Source organism: Seriola aureovittata, chromosome 1 (genome assembly GCF_021018895.1).
Source record: "Seriola aureovittata isolate HTS-2021-v1 ecotype China chromosome 1, ASM2101889v1, whole genome shotgun sequence".
NCBI classification, from domain to species: Eukaryota; Metazoa; Chordata; class Actinopteri; order Carangiformes; family Carangidae; genus Seriola; species Seriola aureovittata.
This window is the reverse complement of record NC_079364.1, coordinates 34,278,240-34,299,707: the sequence shown is the minus strand read 5'-3', so window position 1 is coordinate 34,299,707 and position 21,468 is coordinate 34,278,240. Positions and strand designations below refer to the sequence as shown.

The 21,468-nt window shown below is 39.6% G+C and overlaps 2 protein-coding genes across 8 annotated transcripts in view; both read right to left on the bottom strand.

Moving 5' to 3' along the window:
- Window positions 1–2,057, bottom strand: part of tpcn2 (two pore segment channel 2) — a 47,852-nt gene extending 45,795 nt beyond the window's left edge. For both annotated transcript variants that reach the window (XM_056382474.1, XM_056382480.1), the window contains exon 1: window positions 217–2,057. In XM_056382474.1, the coding sequence (XP_056238449.1) occupies window positions 217–367 (151 nt within the window). In that variant the 5' untranslated portion in view covers window positions 368–2,057. The remainder of the gene's footprint in view (window positions 1–216) is intronic.
- Window positions 2,058–2,256: 199 nt separating this feature from the next.
- The window catches only part of nadsyn1 (NAD synthetase 1), a 32,349-nt gene continuing 13,137 nt past the window's right edge, over window positions 2,257–21,468 (bottom strand). For 3 of the 6 annotated variants that reach the window (XM_056382495.1, XM_056382541.1, XM_056382533.1), the window contains 20 exons: window positions 18,850–18,910; window positions 18,591–18,707; window positions 17,876–17,929; window positions 17,641–17,751; window positions 15,468–15,519; window positions 15,285–15,373; window positions 15,087–15,204; window positions 14,209–14,340; window positions 10,408–10,479; window positions 9,693–9,817; window positions 9,508–9,556; window positions 9,299–9,401; window positions 8,189–8,357; window positions 7,951–8,086; window positions 7,525–7,631; window positions 5,446–5,577; window positions 5,128–5,197; window positions 3,387–3,515; window positions 2,894–3,070; window positions 2,257–2,773 (listed from right to left, as the gene is read on the bottom strand). In XM_056382495.1, the coding sequence (XP_056238470.1) occupies window positions 2,738–2,773; window positions 2,894–3,070; window positions 3,387–3,515; window positions 5,128–5,197; window positions 5,446–5,577; window positions 7,525–7,631; window positions 7,951–8,086; window positions 8,189–8,357; window positions 9,299–9,401; window positions 9,508–9,556; window positions 9,693–9,817; window positions 10,408–10,479; window positions 14,209–14,340; window positions 15,087–15,204; window positions 15,285–15,373; window positions 15,468–15,519; window positions 17,641–17,751; window positions 17,876–17,929; window positions 18,591–18,707; window positions 18,850–18,910 (2,039 nt within the window). In that variant the 3' untranslated portion in view covers window positions 2,257–2,737. The remainder of the gene's footprint in view (window positions 2,774–2,893; window positions 3,071–3,386; window positions 3,516–5,127; window positions 5,198–5,445; window positions 5,578–7,524; window positions 7,632–7,950; window positions 8,087–8,188; window positions 8,358–9,298; window positions 9,402–9,507; window positions 9,557–9,692; window positions 9,818–10,407; window positions 10,480–14,208; window positions 14,341–15,086; window positions 15,205–15,284; window positions 15,374–15,467; window positions 15,520–17,640; window positions 17,752–17,875; window positions 17,930–18,590; window positions 18,708–18,849; window positions 18,911–21,468) is intronic. The other 3 variants (XM_056382503.1, XM_056382513.1, XM_056382522.1) reach the window with 3 other exon arrangements.

Genomic DNA, 21,468 nt, shown 5'->3' with positions numbered 1-21,468 from the left:
GTGTACTACAGCTGTATGAAAACTGGGACTACTCCTTGTCCTACTAACTACTCTGAATCTGAGTTTACAAAAAATTAACATCTAGGTAACGTGATGTACCGCAATGTGCTCCTATGGTGCAATCGTGTATTAATCTGTCTTGTAAGTGTATCTTGTAATGTACTTTACATTACTTTACACCCCACGCACTCCCCCCCACCACCCTTCCCCACTCACCTGTGTCCCTCTCGACACTACACGACTCCCGGGCGACAGAATACGACATCCGTCTGCTGCTTAGGGCCCTTTCGCTATCTGGGCCCGAACGGGAGCCATAATCCCCGGGGGCTCCGTTGACACTCCCAGTCAGCAGACTCTCTGTTTCCATCCAGGAAATCTACAGTAGGTCCTGTACCGCTCCTCAGCGGCAGAGTGCGACCAGTAGAGACGGTGTTGTGCCGGAGCTGAGCCGGAGTTCAGTCCAGTTCAGTCACTGACGATACAAACTTTAAAAGTTCTCAAACAACAAGTGCACTTGTAGGTTGCTGACTGGTTTTAGGAAGTCGCCCCTCTGCTTCGCTCCTCCCTCCCTACTTTGGTATCACTTTACACTGACTTAAAAAACGGACTCCTCCCACAGCACAGAGCACATGCTGCAGGTTACAGTCACTTACTGTCAGAGACAGAGTGAGGACAAGGTCTCTGAGGACAAATAATGAGCCCATATGTATCTGTACAGTTAAGCCTCATATCTCATTACTTTCTTTGTTTTCTCCATCATTCATAATTTGCACCTGCTGCTTCATCACATATTTACTAGCAAGGAACCACTGTCAGCATCTTTATTTATCAGTTACTTACATTTATAACTTGTAAAAGGACCTTATTATAAAGGGTAAAACACATAATCATTATTAATAAGTTTCTATAAGGCTCATTTTACCAGTTATAGAGAGTATAGTAAAACAATAGTAAGATTAATGATTAGAATGCATTAACTTGATCTTGCCCAATAGTGAGTCTGCATCAATGTATGAAAACTGTTATAAGTCGTTTAGAATTGTTTGACGATTTATAAAGTGTTAACTGAATTAATAACCAAATTATAAACCATTTATGAATCCTTTATAAGGGTAGTTTTTATTGTAAAATGGTACTGCGTGTATTCTCCTTTGACTCTAATGTAAAGGAAGCCGATTGGACCAAAACGTTTAGTCTGGAGTCCAGATTAAAGTGACCGTTAGGGTTATTAGACATGGGGTTTGTTGAGGAACTCATCTATAGTCAGTGTGTTACCTGCATTCAGATCAGTTCACTCTCAGCAGAAGCAGACACTGAGGATGAGCTGCTGTGGACTGCGTCATCTCATAACCAGCATTTTAGAAGTTGTATCTATTCTGAAATGACTCATCATCAAGTCCATGGTGAAGAGTGTAAATCGATTGAGATGAGGTTTTAATCACCTTAAGACACAGACTGCTGGACATTCACATATACGATATATAAGGACCAGCCCTATATTATACTCATATTAATGCACCAAGGTGCATTCATTTGCATCAATTAACTTTTGTTTTAAGATTGACCTGGAAAACTGTGAAACTATCTTTAACCTCATAATGAATGAAATGTTGTGGTGCTACTTTCAAAATATTTTCACCTCTTCTCTCTTTCCATTCACATATTTTAATATGAATAATATAATAATATGAATTTCCCAGTTGTGGGATAAATAAAGTTAATGTAATCTAATCTAATCTAATATGATACAGAAACAATCAGATTATTTGTAACAGAAATCTTTGTTTTTTCAGCACTGTGGCAATAATGTTGGTTTGTCTGTCAGTGCACTACTTTGGTCCTGATGGAAATATCTCATCGACTAATGAATGCATTACTAATTGACATTCTGTTCATGGTCTCCAGAGGATGAACCCTACTGACAATCATCTCAGTGTAGTTTTCTCTCCTCTCTCAGGCTTCATTCTGGAACTCTAGTAACAACAGATCAGTGAGCCAATCAGAAGAGATTGGCTGACTGTTTTTTGAGTGATCCAATTAATTTTTTTTTTTTTTTTTTTTTTTTTTAAATTTCAGGTAATCACTCAGAGAAACCAAAACCAATCCTATACAACTACACAACTACATATAATTAACCTTAAACCCAAATATTTTTCCATTTGTTAAAAGACAATAATGTAAATAGCATTTTTTGTAGCTATACTACAGTCCATGTTTTAATAGAATCATGTTTCTATAACAAATGTACAAACTGAATTTTATATTTATGTAATATTTATTCAAAATACATTTTTATGATTATACTAAAGCAAATCAAAAGTCGTTCAGGTGTAACTGTAAATATTGTATCATAACTATCAAGCAAATGAATTAAAGTTTTTCTGATGTTATAATAGATCACATACAGGATAAATAAGCCATTGACTCTAGCAGCAGTGGCTTCAGTCACATTGGCAACATCAGGTCAGACTTTCAAATATATTTGATATAAAATATTGATTTAAGTTAGTATTGATCTCATATCAGGTTACTTTCATTTCCTGTGTGTTGATTACTTTTGTTGCATGTTTGTAGACAAATGGCTGCAGGACTTTTCTTTTCTTTTTTTTCTTTTTTTTAAATCAAGTCTCAGCCCCCTGGCTCACAGTACAGAGTGTTCGACTTTACTGTGAGTGGTACAAACTAAATGATCTGAATGTTCTGATGGATTTTAACTGGGCTCTGAAAACCTCAGGTGTTATTGCTTTGAGGTGTTCGCTGTCATCTGGGACACCTGTGGAACAGAAGAAGAAGACATGGAAACAGCTTCTTTAAGATGTTTGTTCATTTGTCTTGTTCCTTTGTCTAACCTGCTCTAGTAACATGAAAATGAGAAGAAGTCCCTAAAGTCTACCTGGGTGTCGATGCACCTGAACTGCCAGGTCCAGTGTGTGTTGTAGAGGAAAGGTCGTAGGTCAAAGCGGTTGTCATCAGGACTGTAGCTCTCGGCATGGTAAGACGGCGTCACCGTGGTCATCTTGTGGCGGTTCACTGAGTACATCCAGAAGAAGTGCTTCACCTTCTGAGCCACCTGAAGAAGATTTTATTTTTATTTTATTACTAAATATTTTGAGATTAAAAATCTTGGCAGCCACTGATAAATGCACAATATTGATGACTAATAATAATAAAAAATAATTCAATATTCTGTACACTGTTTCTACTTCCAGGAAAACTGTATTTCTTTAATGGTGAACCCATGCTGTAACCAGGGAAAATAAACATTTGAAGAATGAATAATGTTTTACAGATTTATAGAAAATCTCCTCTTTCTTTTATGTGGCTGAGTTTAAGATTAACTTCCTCTGATGGAGGGTTAAACCCACATTGTGAAGGAGCTGACTGACCTCTGTAGGTGAGAGCACTTCCTTCCACATGTGAATGAGTTTACAGAACATACTGAAGGGGCCACACTTGGAGATCTTCCTCAGCCGCCCAATCACTGATAACTCAGAGTAGGTCATCCCCATGTCTGCCTGAGGGTGGTCAGAGAAGAACAGAGGCACTCTACAGACATGTCCTGTTACTTTCAACCTTATATTTGACACAACAATGCAACTTATAATGCAATGATTTCGATATTCGTGAGGAAATTTTGCCTTGTCCTAATGAATGACTGACTCAGGGTGAAAGGTAAGTGTGAGGCCCTAGGTTGCTGTGCCACAGCTCCTGCATTAAATGTTACAGGCTTGGAGGGGACTGTATTGATGATTCCTCTTTTCTCCTTGGCCAAGCTTCAATAAACATCCTTAACATAACATCTTGGATTCCAGTGCTCTTTCTTCACCACAGATGATAAGAATTTTCCCTAACAACATTTTGTGTTAAAAAATGGAATGATGGAGGAAACTGGAGAAGGAGGAAAGGAAATGGAGTTATAAGATAAAGTACCAATGAATTATGGGAACTGCGTATTATCCCATGTTGATTGGGTAATGGGGCTTTATCAGCTCTGAAGAAGTCATGGTGATTGGATCTGAACCTGACACTGGATGATGAGGAGTGGGACAAGATTTGTAGGAACAAAGGTTCAGTTTAGGATTATGCTGCTTGGTTTAGAGACACGACAAACTGAAATACAAGTAAGAGGAAGGTCCCGTCATTTATTGCTAAAGTTCAATCATTCTGGGCCAGGATGAATATGATCATCTATGAGATTTCATTCAGCTCCTGATTTGTTTTAGGTGATGGATCAATCTTAATGGGAGTAGACAAACATAGTAGACATTGATGTGCTTAAGCACATCAATTAAGCAGGTATGAGCGAATGAACTGAATGTACAACTGAATGATGAGGTCTGGGATGAGTGTTCCATAAAAGTTACATCATTTTTTTCTGATGTTTCACCTTTTTGTAATTGGTGTAAATCTAGAATAAGTAATCTAACACACTCTTGCAAGTAATTTTAACTCCCATTAGAAAAGTATTTTCTAGTTTTCCCCAGTTTTTCAGGGACTTTTGGGAAACACCGGGAACCAGATCAGCTGATTCAAGCTGAGATTCAAGGAGCAACTAGCTCTTTATCTTCTGCCAATAAATATGAAAAAAATGGCTGTCTGGTTTGGAAAGTAAATGCAGAGAAGTTAATTTTACAAATGTGGAAGCTGGACTCTACCACATATGATTTGTGTTTGGGATAAATGACAAACACACTACACCTGGAGAGACTTGAGAGACTGGAGAGATTTGACAATGAAGATAGAGGAAGTATGTTTGAGAAGATCTGGAACTCTGTGCTGAAATTCTTTTAGAGTAAGAATTAATGTGTTGAGTCCAATGTAAAGCACCATGCTGTGTATTGCGTTTCTCTTTTTTCTCTCAAAAGGTTCTGTAATATATAAATATAATGTTGTTCTTTTTAAAGAAATATTCCCTTGCACATAATTTAATTGTGGCTGTAGCCCTGTGGTTATGTACGATGTGCTGTGTTTGTGGGGTTTTTCTTTTTCATTAATTTATTTATCTTTTCTCCTTATTCTCCATTTGTAAGATTTCATTCTGGCTATACAGCAAAATAATACACATATTAAAAAAAAAAAACTCAAATAATCCTACAAGTAACAAGTTCAGCGGCAGCTGTATCTTACCTCGTCTGTCTGTGAGACCTGTCCATCTGTGAGTGGCTCCAGTTCAGCTGTGGGTGGAGCAGCCAAGATTCTGCAGATGAAACAGAACCACTGACAAACTGAAAACCACACCAGAGGCTGCATGTGATTACGGTATATGACAAAGTTTTAATGAAATACAGACTGCTGCATGAGACCTGAACACTCCTGATTTGTCATATTTCCCATAAAACCTGGTGCTCCACTGCTGAAGGATTACTCTTTATGTTCAGTGCAGAGGGTGAAACACTGGGACACGTTTGGTGTCTATGTTGTCAGCTCTAACGGGTCTGTCCTCACCCTCTCAGAGCACTGAGCTGGAACTGCTCAGCACAGTACAGCAGGAAACCCTTCAGATCTGTCTTGCTGATGCCTCCTATTGGGTTGATGTCAGCACTGGAGCAATCATACTTGGTGAAGTACCCTGTGAGACTGAGCAAGACAAGTTAGGCTGTGACTACTTTCATAAACAATGTGGTCTGTGTAAAGAACAGACATTCAGCTGCAGTGAGCAGGTGAAAAACCTCCTTACACCAAACATAAACCATTGTAGCATCAGTAAATCCTCTGCTTACAGCTTACATTAACAACAAACATTTCCCTACTCATGAAAGTCAATTTCATATGTGGTAAGATTTATCTTTTTCCTTCTTTTCACACACCCACTGATTCATCATCAAAATCAACTCAGAGCCTTGGCATTTGTTAAAGCCTCTCCAGATGTATTTTAAACTCTGTAGAACTTCTCTGCTATGATGCATGTTTAGTTTAAAATGATTTTCTCACATAAAAACTCGGTCTGAAGCTCGTCTACTCTTACTTCCTGATTGAGAAACCTGGATCAGGCCTTGTGCCCCGCCCACAAACTGCTTGCTCCAAGTTGAAAGGGGAAAGAGCAGAGAGTATCAAGATGGTTAGAGGAGGAAACATCCGAGAGACCCAGCCACATGTTTGAGTCTCAGTCAGACCCAGACTCAGGAGTCTATTCAGACCAGAATCAGAGACTAGCAGACATATCAGAACGGTTAACATAGTTAGCATCTTTTATTTGTTTATGTTGTTTGTTAGCTTGTAACTGGTAGTGCCTGACACAGTGTTAGTGGTTGTGCTAATGCTAACTCTGGCTCTCTGCACCAGAGTTAAATATTAATATATTTACATTTTTTGCACAGAGTCTGACCTTCATGTCACTGCTTGGCTTACTGTACACTGAACCTTGTCATGTGACAAATAAAACTCAGCATCACTTATACCTGCCACATAAAATACAATAATATAACAATAATATCATATCATAAGGGATATTACGATATTTGGGCTGGACTGTATCAAGATATCAAATTTTGGAATATTACCCAAGCCTAGTACCAGTGTGACAATACAATCCAAGATGGACAGTTTGACTAACAGAACACCCAGCACAGTGGTTTATAATACTATTTACAACTCTGAAAAATTATCACTGCCACAATCATTTCATCCTCTGTCTTGACAATCAAGAGGTAAACAGGAGGAATGATTATTATTCACATTACAAAGTAATCTATCAAGAGTGTCATCTGCATGTGTTTGACTAGCAGCACCTTTCTGAGCTTGCACTGAGAGAACGCTGCTTTTTTCATGCAGTGATGTTGTCTGTCTGGACACTGGTCCTCAGACTGTGTGACAGCAACAACTGTGTTTATTACATGTAACTACAGAAGATTGGGCTGATAACATCTTGCTATATCAGTTTAAGTCACGTCAGAATGTGCAGTGAAACACGGAATCACAGTGCTGTGATAACAGTAGAAAAAGTTGAGCGCGTACCATGAAGGCTTAGTCCTGACAGCAGTAGCCCTGGTTCCAGTCTGGCCCAGGTTTTCCCTAACTTTCCTGTCCCTCACTATCTCTACCAGAATTAAGGCAAAAAAAGTGACATAAAAATAACTTATAACTTATGAATATAAAGATATAAAAAATATAAAAAAGTACATGAGATTAGATGCATACTCTGTGGTTTATAAATTCTGACTCATCTATTCACCCAAAGTCCCATAAAAGCTTCTGTTTGTTTTGCCTCCATTCTTTTGGTTTTTGTGCATGTATGTGACCTTTTCCCCCCAAACACTTTCTTCAGAGCATTGTACTGGCCTGTGTGTTGTGCATCATTTTATACTGTGTCCTGATTGGTTGGTTTGTAGACACTCACAATGAAAGAAATTTCAGATTCTACCAGTTGTAGACTGTGTTTGGTCTCCAAAGCTCCTGATCAACCATCAGAGGACCCATCTCACAGTGTGATGTAGTGTCTCCACCTGGAACCTGTGTCTCCTCTGAAACTATTTTTTGCAGACAGTAACATGAGACATCACAGATGTGTGTGTGGTTAGCTGATACCTCTCATCTACATTGGCTGAGCCCAGCACCAGCAGTCCCCCTGGTCTACCTGAGGCCCACAGACTCAGCTGAGCAAACAGGTAGGCCAGGACCATCCTGACCCGGGCCTGGGAACACGAACACACACGAACACACACGAACACACACACACACACACACACACACACACACACACACACACACACACACACACACACACACACACACACACACACACCACACACACACACACACACACACACACACACACACACACACACACACACACACACACACACACACACACACACACACACACACACACAGGAAGTGAGTAAGTCACAGTTGTGTTCCTGCAGCAACAGTGTGAAGTCTGTGGTTAAACTGTCAGAGTGTGTCTGTGAAGTGAGACAATGAGACAACAGTCTCAAAGTGAGTGAGTCGGACCTGTACATTCTGCAGAGCCAGGTTTTCTCTGTGACTTCCTCCATTGGCATGAAACTGAGGCCACCTCCCAGTAACCGCTGAGAAGATACCCAGAATGCCTTTCACTGCCATGTCTATATTAATATTCATGTGTGAGCTGCAAAACAGGATGAAAAAGGATGAAGCGGCTAAAAGAATGACTAGGTAAACAGAATTAGAACCTACTACTATAGTCTGTCCTTTTCTGTCATGTATTTACCTGCCAATCTGACTGGCCAGCTCTTTGGCCCTGTTGCGTGTGTCCTCAGAGGAGTTTTCGCTGGCCATGTAGCAGGTGGTAAAGATGCGGCCACACAACTCCTTTGCCTGTTGGGGAAAGTACGAGTCATCCCCAACCACCCTGCGGATGTCTTTCAGGACTTGTGTGTCTGAGAGAGAGACATGGTTTCTTCACATTTTTCATATTGTATCACAATGTGGGCTGTAGCATCACCATCTACAGCCAGATCCCTCACATCCTTATACAATCAGGGTCTGAAAGTAATAGATAAAAGCCTGTCTGATGGCATCACTGTAGCATACTGAAAGTTCAGAGTTCTGAGCTGTATTCATCTTTTCTTTCTCAAATTAGTGTCTAAATGTATCACATCAACACATCACCAGCTGAAATGAACTCTACATATAGATTCTTGTACAACAGGAAACAACTGCTCAGACATTTGATACGGACCACGTCAAGTGGTGGATGAATACACATTTGGTGCTTCAGTGAGTCTTTGAGGCAGCAGGGCAGTGTGTGTGGGACTGTCGATAAAGTCCAGCCAAAAATATTGCAATATACATTATTATTGTATTACTGGGTTTCACCATATATTGTATATATTTTCTTAATTTATGACTATATTGTTGTATTTTATGTTATTATGTTATGTCATTTTTAAAATTATGTACAGTATAATTACATAATTATATTTTATAATTCAGTTTTTTTAATGTATGATTATATTATTATATTTTATGATTAAGGTATTTTTTATAATATATAATTCTATCATTCTATTTTATGTTTCAGGTATGGTATGGTAAGTGATGCTGCCACTAAACAGCAGTTTGTCACATGCCAAGGTTTAATGTACAGGAAGCAAAGCAGTGAAATAAGGGTCAGACTCAGCAACAGGACAGACAGTGCAAGACGAATAAACGAAAAATATGTCTTGATATTATGAAAAATATTGATAATGGTGGGAAATATTGCAATATTTGTATTATCAAATATCGACCCGAGCCTATTACTAGCCTTCTCCTTTACAATAACATGTGTGAGCAATAACTTTGAGAGAATCTGTGAAGCAAAGTGATCCACACTCACTGCCGTCCTCTACAGCCTGGCAGAGCAGCACACACATCGAGTGGACAAGACAGGCGGTGGAGGAGCTGTCGACGCCTCCACTCAGAGGCAGCAGGAAACCAGCCTGGAGCACAGATCAGAACCAGAACCAGCACAGACGCCATCATGTCAGGATCTACACACATCTACACAGTACAGCAGCACTGTTTTCAGCGTGTGTTCCTCCTCACCTGTCCACTTCTCCTCAGGTAGTCCCACAGCCAGCAGGCTGGCCCTAGACTGAACAACACAGATGTCAACAGCTATACAGAGGAGTTATTAATAGATGGTTTCTTTGATTTAACAAAGATAAAAGATAATTCTGGTTTTGTGTCAAGAAAAATACATTATGTACAAGATAAAATGTATTTTGTACCTGATCTCTTCCTCTGGTGTATGAAAGTGCCACATTATTGGTTGGTGAGTGGGCAGGTAGAAATCATCACAAGTGGATAAAGGGAAGTCAACTTTGACCCTGTGGCAAGGTTTATGTTCACTCTCCTACAACAGAGAAGGGACAGAGGAAACAGAGAGACACGACCAACAGTTAATCAATCAAACAGTGATCAAGAAACAGAGAAGATTTTCTGCTTCTGTTAAAGCTGTTTAACTGAACAAACTAAAACATGAAAGTTAAGAGAGTAAACTTTAAGTAAGATCACAGAGCAAGTTTAACATCCATTCAGAGCTGTGCTTTTTTCAGTGTTCTGTTTTAGTTTCCACCAACTCCCTGACATCAACCTCTGGAGCTGAATCATGAAACCAACATTGAATTGAGAAAAAAATGCAGATGACCAGAGTCTGGATCCAACTATGAGTCAATCCCCATAGACTCCCATGTTAAAATGTCCAACTTTACAGCAGAAATAAACATGTTTGCAGCCTGTTACAAAAACAGTTTTGGTCTCTATAGCTAATTTCCTCCTCCATGACAACTGTACTGGGGTTGAAATTTGCTGCTGTTTGCTGCTCAGCAGGAAGAGGAATTTTTAAGGCAGGTCAACACAAAGTAGCAGACAAATGAAACTGTGACACAATAAAACTTGGTGATTCGTGAGCTCTAGAAAGGCTGGAAGGTGGCGCTGTCTCACCATGAGAGGCTGACACAGTTCTCCTCTGTAGCTACGCACATCCTCAAGGTCGACCGTTGCTGTAATCACCTCCTACAACACACCAACAAAGACACACACACACACAGAGAAGGGGAAGGGGAAGGGAAAGAGAGAGATAGAGAGAGAGAGAGAGAGAGAGAGAGAACAGTGTGGCTCTTGTGACATCATCATTGCAATTTCTGCCTGCTCTGCAACACACACCAACACACTTGCACACACAGGACACCTACACACAACACTTGTTGCACTAACTTGCAGGTACATTGTGAGCTGGATTTGACTCCTCACACACAGGGCTGGACAGTAACTAAGTACATTTACTTCAGTACTGTACTTAAGTATATTTTTCCAGTATCTGTTCTTTACTTGAGTATTTTCTTTTGTCAACTTCTGGCCTTTACTCCACTACACTTAAAAGACAAATATTGTACGTTTGACTCCATTTCATTTCTATGTTTGAAAATAAAGATGAGGCAAAAGACTCTTCACCTGATCTGAAGTCCATGTTTGAAGGTTTAGAAATAAAGAAAGATTCATTTAGTTTGAAATGTTGGTGTTTACCACGACCAAACTTCATCACTGACTAAAAAAAAAAAGAAATATGAAAACAAGTCTAGTCTTTGTATCATATCCTACAGTCTTTTTAATCTACAGGTTGTAACCCCTATAAATGTAACAGGCAGCTGTTTGATTTAAAATGATCAGATTATGCATGTAGTCCCACAAAAAAGCCAAAAGGTTGTGCAGTGTCTACAAATGACAGTCTAAAGTCAGAAGCAGGGAGGGAAAAAAGTAGGAGGGGAGAAGAATGAGAGTGAAAGTAAGAATGAGCACATTGGAAACGAGATTGCAGGTTTTGCAAGCAGTGTTGAGTAAATGTTGTTGATATCAAATTAACTTCAGTGTTAACATTTTCCAAGAAGTAAACTTACTTAAACTCAGATTACTGTTGTTGCCAGAGGGTTATGGAGGACAACTAATTGATGTGTATATATGATGATTCAAATTTAATGACTGTGCATGTGTAGCGGACACTGGTGGACGCCAGTGACCAGACACCAGATTTATGGTAAGGACACTGGGGTGCTCTGGAGGATATGGGGAGCCTCCCATGTCCACTTTCCCATCATCAAACCATCACATGGATAGAAAACAGGGACGAAATGAGTTCCCCTCACCAATAGACTAGCTTTTGAAGATACCATCGGAATTTATGGCTAGCTCATCGAACTCATTCTGAACCAACACTCCTGCACCAAATGGGAGACAAACACAACTCTCCCCCACAGACTGACAATGAATTCATGTTTCATCCCTGACACTCATCCGGGATTGATAGGAGGGTGCCACCTCTTATCAAATAACATGAAAAGGAACATTTAGCCATCAAGGTGCTAAACCACCAGGATTCACACTCCTGGTTCATCTTCTCTCACAAGAGAAAACAACACTCTCACCTTTAACACCCTTTCTTACCCAAAGGGGGGTCTCACGAGGAACCACAGACCCCCGCCATAAAACCATCCTACATTCCAAGCCGGATTGATGAACTATTCCACATTTTATAAAGCATGATTGAAATGTCATTGAATCAAACGTCCTATCACCAGGTAATTCATGCAGTATTACTCTGGAAAGATTTCAACTAAGTATGATCCAAAGTTCATTTCTGTAGCCCACATGGAGGCTGAGATAGGTTTTATTAGTTCTAAGGTAAATATCCACCATATTACAATACTGCCATCTAAGGACCAGACTGGACCCCTTTTTCCCTTAGGGAATTAAGAAATAGACAAACTTAATGCATCACTCTGACATTACTGTTTTATATTGTAACTTAGCTATATATTTGTGTGGTTACAAATTGTTATCCTTTCATTGATCTATGTATTCTATGTGTGTTGTTAAACATGATGATTTTATTAGTTATCTTGTATATTCCAAACTTTAGCTAGGTAGTTGATATAGGCCGTTGTCAAAATGAATGGGCCATGGTGGGAGTAGAATATGCAACACTTGCGCGTAAAACCAAATTAAACAAATTAACTTAAGGTTTTATTTCTCTCTTTCTTTATTGAAACAAAGAAAGAGAAGGAAGACCAAAGGGGTGGCGACAACTGTCAAGCCCCCCCAGCTACACACACCCCGAGGATAAAACAGCAGGATCCTCCAGGGCTCGCTCTTCTTCTTCTTCTTCTTTTACGTCTTCTTTTACATAGCTTCTTTTACAATCCTTCCTCTTACAACTTTTCTTACAATCTTAACTCTTACGCCTCGTATCGCGCACTAGCTCACGTTCGTTTCTAGCTTAAACTTTACTTCTTACACTTTGGTGCGCGATTTTTGCCTCACTATTTCAACAAGCCAAGTCTTCCAAATTGAATCACACACAGGTGTGTATAAGTAATTTTGTCGTTTTTCTTTTTGTGACAAAATCCAGCTTTTGTCTAGAAGATTTTGAAGGTTTTGCGTCGTTTGGCCAACACCAACTCCTTCCAACTTATCTGGCAAATTAAGTTAAATACTAGCGTTTATTCCGCTGTCAACCTCCGGCCCTCCGGCTACACGCCACACCAGGACCGGCTAACCAGATCTCGAGAGTGCCTACGAAGAAAGTCTGCTGGCAGACTGCGCCGACGCTGATCCACCGAGACATCGGCAGAGCCCGTCACCCCTGGCAACGGCCGTCATCTCTGAGAGAAACCCACTTGGAGTGTGGCGTCCCCGTCGCCTAGCAACCAAACTCCGGGGCTCCAGCCAGGATCTCAACAGCGCTCCGCTACTCAAAGTAGGCAACTCTATCCTTTGCTCCGAACTGGGTTGATGTCGGAATAATACTAATCCCGATTTAATAATTCTCCACCGTTACGAATAAATGCTATACACATATCTAAATCCATTCTCTTTCACCATCGCCCAAATCACTGCTAGTTCAGCTGGTAGATATAGTTATTATTAGTTATAGATTCATGTCATTATCCTTGTTCATTTTACTGTGTTTAGTTAGTCAATAAATATTATCAACGTAACCCAGTCGTTGCCTGTGTTTCTTTGAAGTGAAGATCGGAGATCCCTGTAATCGAGAAATCACAACTTTGGATGTGAGATTGATCAAAACAATCTGTATTTTAATCAAATTGTCCTCCCTGAGGACTGGTGCCCCATTCTTTTAACGAGAGCAAAATTCAAATTGTGGTATTCACGCTACACATGGAAAAAACCAATTGGAGAAATGTGATAGCCTTGTGAAATTCATTTTTAGTCAAAGACACGTTTTGTGTTTTATTTTCTATTAGTATTTGAGCAAGAAATAGGCTGATAAAAATTCAGAACAAACTGCTAAAATCCTACTAATTCTGCATAGTCTGTAGAAAAAGAATGTATTTAAACTGAGGTTAAATTGTATGCAGGTTGTTCTTTTTTATGTCGACTTCTAAGAGAGGACGACTGCAACTCGAGGTGTTTTCCAGCGAGCGGGAGGCAGTCCGACCACCACCACCACTGCTGCACATGGACAAGTCACGGAGCCACTCCATGGTTTTGGATACGCCAGCTTTCCACACGATTCCAGATAAGATTTAACAAAAGAGATATAAGGGGCCTAAAGCAAACTGACTGAACTGGGAAAAAAATCTAAGTGACTGAAAAAAAACAAAAACTTTTGACTTGACTAACTTAAAATAACTTTTCACAAGAAGGAACCTACTTTACTACTAAAGAAAAAATGAATAAGAGGTGCAAGAAATATGCCTAAGTCTCTGCCCACACGTCCACGCGTACCACATCATTGAGGGAGAACTGTGCTCCCTGTGCCACCAAGTCTCCGTTGATGGCCACCATGGCACAGCCATCATAGTAGACACGGTCTCCATCACAGCCCCTCTGGTTGGCGTACAGGTAGATACCTCCACTCTGGAACAACACCAACAAAACTGAGTGCAGAACTGACTGCGAAAAAAAAAAAAATCTAAAAACCATAGATCTCCATTGCTAAAATAGATCTCTGTCTGAGCAGCAACAGTTACCCACAGAATCAATTCCTCTTTAGTGATTTTGCTTAGAAAATAAAAGCACAAGATAATCTGCTTCTTTTTGGGGGTTTTTTCAGCTTTTATTCTGGAAAGTTCTGAAAGGAATTTCCAAAGGTTCTGTTGCTTGCTTGACAAACTTCTGACGGAGTGGACATAAATTTGTGATATGAAAAATATGAGTGAACCAGTCAGTTGTATAAACGTATAATATGTGACTGTGGGTGGGCAAGCTTACAAACATCTGAAAGAAGCATCAAAGCAGCGGAAAGATAGGAATCACAATTTCTGTTCAGGACTTTCAAAATAAAATCAGAACGAAAACCGAATGCAGTAGATTAGCAAGATCTTGGATTGCAATGATCTCTTTACCAGATTGCCACCCTTAACTGTGACTGTGGGCCACAGCGCCACACATGTGAAGCGCAACAAAGTAAATTCAAGTTGCATTTTGATCAATAACTTCATTTAGCATTTGATTATGTTCTGACCCGCCATTTAATGCATTAGAAAAAAGTTGGCCCAAGGCCCAACTTACTTGCCGACCTCTGGCCTATGTAGTCTTACACATCATACATCTATACCGAGCAGAATCACACATATCATGTCTTTACATGAACAGCTCTGTACCTTTGTGGTTGCCGACCTGACCAGGTTTACTCTCTGGTCAGCCTTGCGGAGCTCGTGGTGGCTGGCAGATGAGTTAGTGAAGATTTCAACCCCATCCAGACCCATGTCTATGTGGGGGCTGAGAAACAGAGACATCATTCATTCATCAGGAGTTACTGCACAGAAAACTACAACATCCACAATCCTCTGGTGCTCTACCTTCTAGGGTTCCAGAGCTCTGCGCATATCTCAGTGCCGATACAGGTGTCCTTTGTGGACAGCACACAGTCACCGAATGGGACTGTGTCCTGATGGAACCAAGAAAAAGGGAGAAAAAACAATGACCCTCCCCCTCACTGTGGAGAATAAGTGTTCTGGGTCTCAGTGATGATGGCTTTTTACCTGCCCTGTCACCTCCTGGATCATTCTGGGCAGGAAATATTCCTCCGTCTTCCTTCAGGAAACAAACAGACAGACAATCACTGTCATTACCATCCATTTCCAAAAGTCAAACAAGATTACATAAGTGATATCAGAAAATCAAACTTAAGCACCGCACAATGAGATGACTTCACTGAGAGCAAACAACGCGTTTCGCCTGTGGTTTCTTCAGGTTCACTCAGTACAATTACAAGAGTTCGCAGTTGTGATAAATTTAAACAACATCACACTGCAGCCCCGTACCTACAACTGAATCACAGCTCTGCTGATATTCAGTACATCACGACCTCGAGTGTGATATTGCTTTTATACAACAGTTCTACGGACGCCATATTAGCTAACAGTCACAAACAACAACAGATAATGATTTGTTTGTTTATTTCAGCATTTGTTTGGCTATGGCAACAAAAATAATCTTGCAACTGGACTGGTACTGGACTGTTACTAAGCAACACATAAACATTTTCCTGACCTGACAATATTATATGAGCGCAACTGGAGATGTGGTGAAGTATCTAGGCATCTTTCCTTCCCTTCATCCTTTTCTGACGACCAAACATCATATAATTCAAATGCAATTTCTGGAAATATTTTCATCTTTGCAAAGTTTGTTACAATCACGACTGTTAATGTAACGCTGATTAACGGTTAATACAACTGTAAAGCGGAGTGATACATGTAGTTAAAAATCCCAGTGCTGTTGTACTCTACTTTAGCACTCATGGAATGACTCTCCTCCAATCAAATTAATTTGTTGGAACTAACTGTTGTATAAATACACATACGTCACATGACCAGTCACCATTATCCTCATTTTTCACACTCAGTATTTTAACATTTTTTCAAAAGATTAACATATTAAAAATAACATGACAATAATATTACAAATTTTCGAAAAGTTACAGCATTTTACACAGAATTAACAAAAATAAGAGAACCAACGTCTATATACACAACTGGCTGCATGAAAACAATCAAATTTATGAACAGAGATAGACTATAGGTCCTTCAACTGCATCTACATCATGTGTGTGTATTGAGTATATTTATCAAACCTGTGAACTTTTGTAATTGTACTTATTGAACCTGAAGAAGCCACAGGTGAAACGCGTTGTTCACTCTCAATAAAAGTCCCAGTGAAGTCATCTAAGTGTGTGGTGCTTAAGTTTGATTTTCACTTTTTTTGTTCCTGCAACCAAACAGCACCTGATTGCTTATACTGGCTGTGCATGGGGAATTCTGTTCACTACATTTGTATCAGAGTTTAGCCCTTAAACCACGTCCAGCCTTTTGGGAGATATGCTTACATAGCTTAGCTCAAAGACTTCATTTTATTTTTGTAGTAGTCCAGAGATAATGAACAAATATGAAATAATATACATTTCAGCAACTCTGACAGTCATATTTAAATGTGTCTTGTGTATTTAACTTGTGTCAGTATAGAAAATGAGACATTGTGGTTTTAGTGACAGTTAGTTAGTCCAGTTTTGATCACTGTTCTAGTTCTGAATAAAAACCAGGTGACCAAGTATTATATAATATAGATAATATTGGAATGGTTTACCACTTGCAATACGGTAGTGTCCTATATGTCCTACCTTTAAGACACATCTCAAACACCAAATGAGATCTGTGATCACTCTTAACTCAGAATGCAGCAAAATGTATTTGTCTTTTTTTGGTGTACTTTATATTTGTAGTAGTGTATTGTGACTTGTGATGTTTTTTGTTGTATATGACCTGCCCGGGGACTCTGAATGTAAATTTGCATTTTCTCTACAATCCAGCATATTTACATTGTGTATTTTGTACTGATGTTCATTAACATGTATTGTCCCTATCAAATAAACAAATAAATAAAATAAATTAAAAAAAAATGTTGTACCTTTTATGGTTCACTGAAAACAGACTCATCTGATTTAGGTGGTTCAGTAAATAGAGAGAATGATTCTCTGTGGATTAACATCACTGTATCCCAATCTTTTATACCCACAAATAAAATATCAGTATACAATTCATGAAACATGAGAGTAATAAATATAATAATATATTTGATAGTTTGTGTCCTCATAAAAATAGAGAGACAGTGATAAGAAGGTCTTAATATATCAGTGACCTCGGAGAGATGACCCACCTCAGCTGATTCCAGGGTGAGAACCAGCGCAACTCTCTGTAGCTCCCGTGGTTGGCCATCAGCATTTTTGGTCTAATCAGCAGTATCTTTCTACAGGAAGGAGCCAACATGCTGACATATATATGTACACACACAAACACACATACATATATATATATATATATATATATATATATATATATATATATATATGAAAGTATGTCATGTATGAGAGTTGCCTGGTGTGCAGACGTACCTGTTGAGAAACAGGACTCTACAGTTGTAGCGCACATTATGATGCATGATGGGCCTGGAGGAGCAAAGTTCAACATGGTGAAATTTATTAGGTGACAGCTCACCTGTCCTGTCACATTAGAAGAGTTTCCCTTGCACTCTACGGTGGACGACCAATGTCTGACTGTAACCCTCTCATCCTCACCACAGTGACTTTTATGCCTCAGCGCCAGCCAATGCAAGAGCCAGAAGCATATTGCTTTCGGGTTGTTTGTCCATCTGTCTGTACATACCTCTGTCCGTCCCATTCTCGTGGACAAGAGATCTCTAAAACGCCTTGAGAGAATTTCCTCAAATTTGTTTAAAAAAAAAAGTTCACCTGGACTCAAAGATGAAATGATGATGATTATGATTAGATAATAATATTATATTAACTCAAGACTTCACACAGCAATTGTGACAAAATGTCACACAAATGGTTAATATTTTATATGACACTGGATAAACAAGGATGTAACCTGAAACTAGTCTGAGTGGAGGAGGCAGACAAACACAACGAGGTGATTCTAGTTAACTTTGAATTAAATCTGATTAAAAACCACCTTACCTTCATTAAAGCCCTTTGATATGAAAGGGTTTTCCCAACTACATGTTGCCACAGTGTTACACTGCCTTCTAACACAGGACTTCCAGACTGACTACTTGGACTGGTCTGAGTGTCTAAAGGTGATACCCACATTCCCACGTCACAGATGATGTCCTGGGTGACAGGAGATTCCAGAAGTTTCCTCAGGACCTGGAAGCTGTGGAGCAGTGTGTCCGACTCATAGAAGTGGTCTGCACAGCCATACCCACTGTAAGAAGACAGTGAATAAGAAAAGAAATGACAGCTCTGGCAGTGTTAGCAACTTATAAAACTTTAGGGCATTCAAGACACAAGACTAGACGAGATTAGCCAAGATAACAATACTATAATGTTTTCATATGGGGATGTACCATATCTCCAGCTCTGGGCCCAGTCTGTATTTGGCTCCATGAGTCTTAGCAATCTCAATACCTGCAGAGAAACACAGACAGACAGACAGACAGACAGACACACAGACACACAGAAACACAGACACACACACACACAGGATTATTGTTTTCAGGCTTAAGTATTACTACTGCATCAACAACTGTGTTGCCTAGCAATGTAGCGCTTGGTCTGTGTGTGCCAGCTGAAGCCACTGTAGAGTTTGTTGTTTATACATCTCTCGTTTTTCTGCTGCTGTATTCTGCACCGACAGGCAGTGCGAGGACCCTATTGAATCCACACTGTTTATTATTATTCCTGAATGAAAACCGCATTTTTGAGGCCTTTCCCATCCTCAAAAACAGAATGGCAAAATGGCTCGATAGCGCCACCTATTGTGGCACAAATTGCACTAGGTTTCACCTACATGCACAAAGCTTGTTAGGCACATGTACAATGTCAAAACATACAAAAAACATTATAGCTGCGTTTTGACCAAAAGGTTCGACTAAAACATTCCTGCGTTTCCACTGCAGCCTACAGTCCCAGGAAGATTCTGCAAAATTATTACTTGACATTCCATTATTCACAACACTTTGGGGACATAACATGAACGAAAACCTAAACCTAAACCCAACAGGACGTGAGATATTTTGACTTTAACCTGCCATTTTTGCGATTTCAAGGTGTCATACTTTAACGAACTCCTCCTCGGAAATTCATTCATTCTTTGTGGAAACAGGAAGTGTCATGTTTTACACTTTGATATGCTGTTCATAGCAGGTTGATCGAATCTTGATCCAAACATGGTCAGGAAATTCTTAACTACTTGATGATGCACTGTAGTCAAAACTTTTCATGGAACAGCATGGTCTGTGCAATAAATCTTACCCCGTGAGGTGTCCAGCAGTCATTACAATGTGTGACTTCTTCAAATGGCACGCTGCGAGCCCAATCATCTCTGCTTGCAACTTTAATAAGGGCCCGAGGACCTTATTGAAATTGCGCTGTTTATTATTTGGGCCTGAGCACCAACCGGGGTGAGGACCCTATTGAAACTGAAGGATTTATTCAAAAAAAGGTTGTTGTAGTTGTTGTTGGGACTAAAAGTACAACTTCCTAATGGCTTTGTAGGAGCTATAAGAAAGACATGAATGAAGTCCAAAAGATACAATGATGGGATCTCATCTACAGCTTCAATTTCTCCCATTGAAATCTCAATTCAATATCTATTTGTCTTACTTAAGTCTCAAAAATTAATTCTCAATTTGTCTCATCTTTTTTGCTATAGAGTTTTTAGGACCAACAATTGAGACTGAAGTGATCTTAAAAAGATATACAACATACAATACCCTGTGTGCAGAGGAATTTTTCTGTGCTATATATGTCATGAATCAGTATCTTTCACAAGGAGTAATTTGTATTTTTGACGCATTTTTATCGTTTTATCCATGTGAAGCACATTGTATCTCTGGTTTTGACAAGTTCTATATAACTAAACTATATTATAATTATTAATATTATTATGTTCATTTCTTTCCTTGTCTTCCATAAATGTAAAACCTTGTTGGGCTTTTATGGAATTGTAAAAGTTCCCTATTCCATTTACTCACTTGAGAAGTCTCACTCTGTGTTCCATTCCATTTGTCGGACTGAGAAGTGTCTCGACAAGAGGGGTATGGAGACATCATATTCCACATCTCCTAAGATGCCATTTAGTCTGCCGGACTGCATCATTAATGGAACTAGAAAATGCATTTCCTGCTCAAAATGAGCAGAATTAGATTGCTGAAGCAATGCCGAAGTAGCTGGAGCAACTGCTGAAGCAATGCTGAAGAAGCTGAAGCAAGCAACTGCTGAAGTAGGTAATGATGCTAAACTAATGATGTCTGCACTCAAACTAGGTCACTGCCTCCTTCCGCAGGCAGAAAATCCAGTATTCTTCTTCTTTCGCAATTTCGGATGGCTCTGCCTGATGCACAACTTACGATAGAGTGCCACTACATTGCCTCAGAGGCGTACAGCTGCAATTGCAGTTACAAACGTCAAATCCAAGAAAGCAAGTACTAGAATTTTGTGAGGTGGTGGAGGCGGCTGCCTCCCAATTGTCTATGCGGGAAAAACTCTGGGCACAAAGTATGCAGTAGTAGTAAACAACCAAAGAAAAGTAAAAGCAGGATCTCGAGCATAAGACCAGTGGATCAGGTTAAATTCAATATGTCTGCTGCTGTATATACTGTTGTACTGACCAGTCTGAACTGTAATCTCTCTCTATGAGTACTAACCCAAGTACTAACTAATCAGTTTTCTGTCTGTCTGTCTGTCTGTCTGTGTGTATTTGTGTGTGTCTGTCTATCTGTGTGTCTCTGCTTTTTTTGTATGTGTGTATTTGCGTGTGTGTGTTTGTGTGTGTGCGCCGGTGTGTAAGAGAGAGAGTCTCTCTTCTGAACATGTCTATGTGGTTTTGGTGTTTCTAGAGCACAAAATGTGGATATAGGCATTACATAAAAGGGTCAGTTCTGCTTTTCTCATGAAATCAGCTCCTGAATTTGTATGTATGGGAGAGTTGGAGGGTACTCCCATAACTTTGAGACTCACTGTTC